Source organism: Helobdella robusta (assembly GCF_000326865.2).
Source record: "Helobdella robusta unplaced genomic scaffold HELROscaffold_7, whole genome shotgun sequence".
In the NCBI taxonomy this organism is placed as follows: domain Eukaryota; kingdom Metazoa; phylum Annelida; class Clitellata; order Rhynchobdellida; family Glossiphoniidae; genus Helobdella; species Helobdella robusta.
In genome coordinates this window covers 1,706,451-1,709,393 of record NW_008705398.1, presented here as the reverse complement: position 1 = coordinate 1,709,393, position 2,943 = coordinate 1,706,451, and the positions used below count along the sequence as shown (strand labels likewise).

Here is a 2,943-nt window from a genome sequence, read left to right as displayed (position 1 = left end):
ATGTGGTGTGGTGTGTGTGTATGTGTATATTTTCAAGTGTGTGTGTGTGTGTGTGTGTGTGTGGTGTGTGTTTGTAATACTAACTCTTGCATATTTCGAAACGTTAATTGAGAATATATCTTGAAAACAATTACATCGATGTTCAATGGAGTCGGTTTTAAAGTGTTTATTGATTTGAATGCTTGAATGATAAATTGACATTGTGTGTGCTGGATGGAGTGTGTGTAAGTGAGAAACATTTGTCCAGTTGTGTGTGCGTGTATATGTGTGCGTGTGTATGTGTATTTATTCATGTATATGTATGTATGTGTGTGTATGTGTGTTTGATTGAATTGTGTGTACACTCAAAAATATATTTTGGCGTGCTATTTTTATATGTGATATTAAATAATTTACAATCAATACAATACATTACATAAACGTATGTGGGTGTGTTTGTTTGTGTGTGCGCGCGCGCGTGTGTGTGTGTGTTTGCGTGTGTGTAACATTTGCTCAAGTTTTGTCAAACTTTTATTACATGTTGTTGTGAATGATGATGTTGATTATGATTAGGATGATAATGATGTTTGTAATGTGCTGCCGCTGATGATGATGATGACGAAGAAGAAGACGACGACGATGATGATGATACAGTAATGATGATGATGATAACACGGTGATGATGATGATGATGCAATCATAACGTGTAATGCATATGGTGATGATGATGGTATCCGTGTTAATGATGACTGTAAGAATGATGAATAAAGCTGAAAATCAGCAAACAAATAATAAGCAAGATGACAATGGTGACGACGACGATGATGATGATGATAATGACGACGATGGTGATAAATAACCTTGGTGATTTCATTCTACCATCTTCATGAATACAATACATATTCATATGTAATAGTAGTAGTAATAGAAGTGGTAGTAGAAGTAGTAGTAAAAGTATTATTATCATTATTATTAGTAATAGTAGTAGTAATAATAATATTATGAATAATGATAGTAGTAGTAGTAGTGGTAGTAGTAGCAGCAGCAGTAGTAGTAGTAGCAGTAGTTTTGTTGCCCTTACTATTTAGTATCATCGCACTACAATTAGTAATGTTATATCCATTGTTTTATATTTTCTTTGTTTTCTAATTAATAAATTACATTATCGTTAGCAATTCAATATCCTTTGTTTTATTTTTTTTTCTGTGATTTTTGGTTCACTATCACGTTTGGCGTATTAACCTCTGATCGAGCTCAATATGATCACTTTAATGATATCTATGTATCTAATTGTTTGTTCTTTGTGTTGTTGTTTCGTTGTCTTGTTTTCTATGTTGTTTTGTTGTGATGGCTGTGTTGTTGTTTTTATGTTGCTGTTGTCGTGATGTTTATGCTTGTCGTTTGTATGTTTTTGTTTGTATGCTGTTTGCTTGTTTGTATGTTGTAGTGTTGTTGCTATTGTTGAGTTTGTGTGCTTGTTTATTGTTGTCGTTGTAATTGTTGTTAACGATGTTGCTCTTGTAGTTGTTGCCATTGTAATTGTTGTTAATACTGGTAGGTTTGTGGTTTTTGCCGATTTGTTGTTTGTATGGTTGTTGCTGTTGTTGTGATTGATGTTTTGGTTGTTGTTGAGGTTGTTGTGTTGTCGTGGTTGTTGTTGTTGTTGCCGTTGAATTTGATTACCTCAGTGATCAAATTCCCCGTGAAATTGAGTATCTTTTGTTGATGTTGATGATAATTGTTTCCTTTTTCTTCTTCAGACTGGTAATCTAAAGCGTTAACAATTGTTTTTGTTGTTGTTGTTTGTGTTTTTGTACGTATGTGTATGTGTATGTGTTGTCGTTGTTATTGCTGTTGTGTTGTTGTTGTGTGTGAGTGTGTGTATGTGTGAAAGTGTGTGTGTGTGTGTGTGTGTGTGTGTGTCTGTGTCTGTGTCTGTTATTCAATCAAACTGTGCAAGTTAAGCTTTTACGTATGTGCGAATCTATGAAAAACAATACAGTATGTAACAAGTATTCTCATGAATGTTTGTTTGTATGTATTTATGTGTGTATGTATGTATTTGTGTATGTATGTATGTATGTATGTATGTATGTATGTATGTATGTATGTATGTATGTATGTATGTATGTATGTATTTATTATTTATTATTTATTAAGGATAACTTCTAGAGCGCCCATTAAATGTTCTCACAGGCGCTCTCAAAAATAAAGCAATTATATACGTGACAAACAAAATAGTACAGAATCAAGTAGTACAGAATTCAATGTAATTTCAACAAAATAAAAATGTCTTTAAATCTTTTTTAAATGCTCGAAGATGAAGCCCAGGCCTTCTTAGTGGTGCAGGGAGATTGTTCCACACAGTAGGACCAGCGATTGCAATATCACGCGAACCAATCTGTAAAAACGCCACTGGCACCCTCAAGAGATTCATATCATCTGATCGAAGATGGAAACCAGAAGTTGATTCTTTTCTGGTAAATTTATCAGTTATGTAATCCGGTGACATTCCATTCAATGCTTTGAACATAATCACACCAATTTTAAAAATTATTCTTTTATCAATTGTCAGCCAGTGCAGATCATTCAAAATTGGCGTAACGTGGTCAAACTTCAATTTACCGGCAACCAACTTTGCAGCTCTATTCTGAACCGACTGCAAAATAGCTATTGATTTGTCGGGTATTTTATACAACAAGCTGTTGCAGTAATCTAAACGAGACGTAACAAATGCATGCACTAAAGTTTCTATGGTTGATCTGTCCAACCAGTGTTTAATTCGATACAAATTTCGGAGACAGGAGACGCATGAGATCGATATCATCTTTATATGATCTTTCATCGATAATTTACTATCAAGCAAAACTCCCAAGTTGGTAGCTGTCTGAACAAACGGTATGTCAACGTCATTTACTGTGATGGAACTTGCATTTAATTTTGCCAGCTGCTGCCATGTGCCCA

The 2,943-nt window shown here is 34.2% G+C and overlaps 1 protein-coding gene across 1 annotated transcript in view; it reads right to left on the bottom strand.

The window, feature by feature from the left end:
* Nucleotides 1-1,216: 1,216 nt before the first annotated feature.
* Nucleotides 1,217-2,943, bottom strand: part of HELRODRAFT_164792 (hypothetical protein) — a gene marked incomplete at both ends in the record, with an annotated part of 4,809 nt that continues 3,082 nt past the window's right edge. Inside the window, 2 exons of the mRNA XM_009030756.1 lie at nucleotides 1,217-1,330; nucleotides 1,663-1,748. Of these exons, the coding sequence (XP_009029004.1) occupies nucleotides 1,217-1,330; nucleotides 1,663-1,748 (200 nt within the window). The remainder of the gene's footprint in view (nucleotides 1,331-1,662; nucleotides 1,749-2,943) is intronic.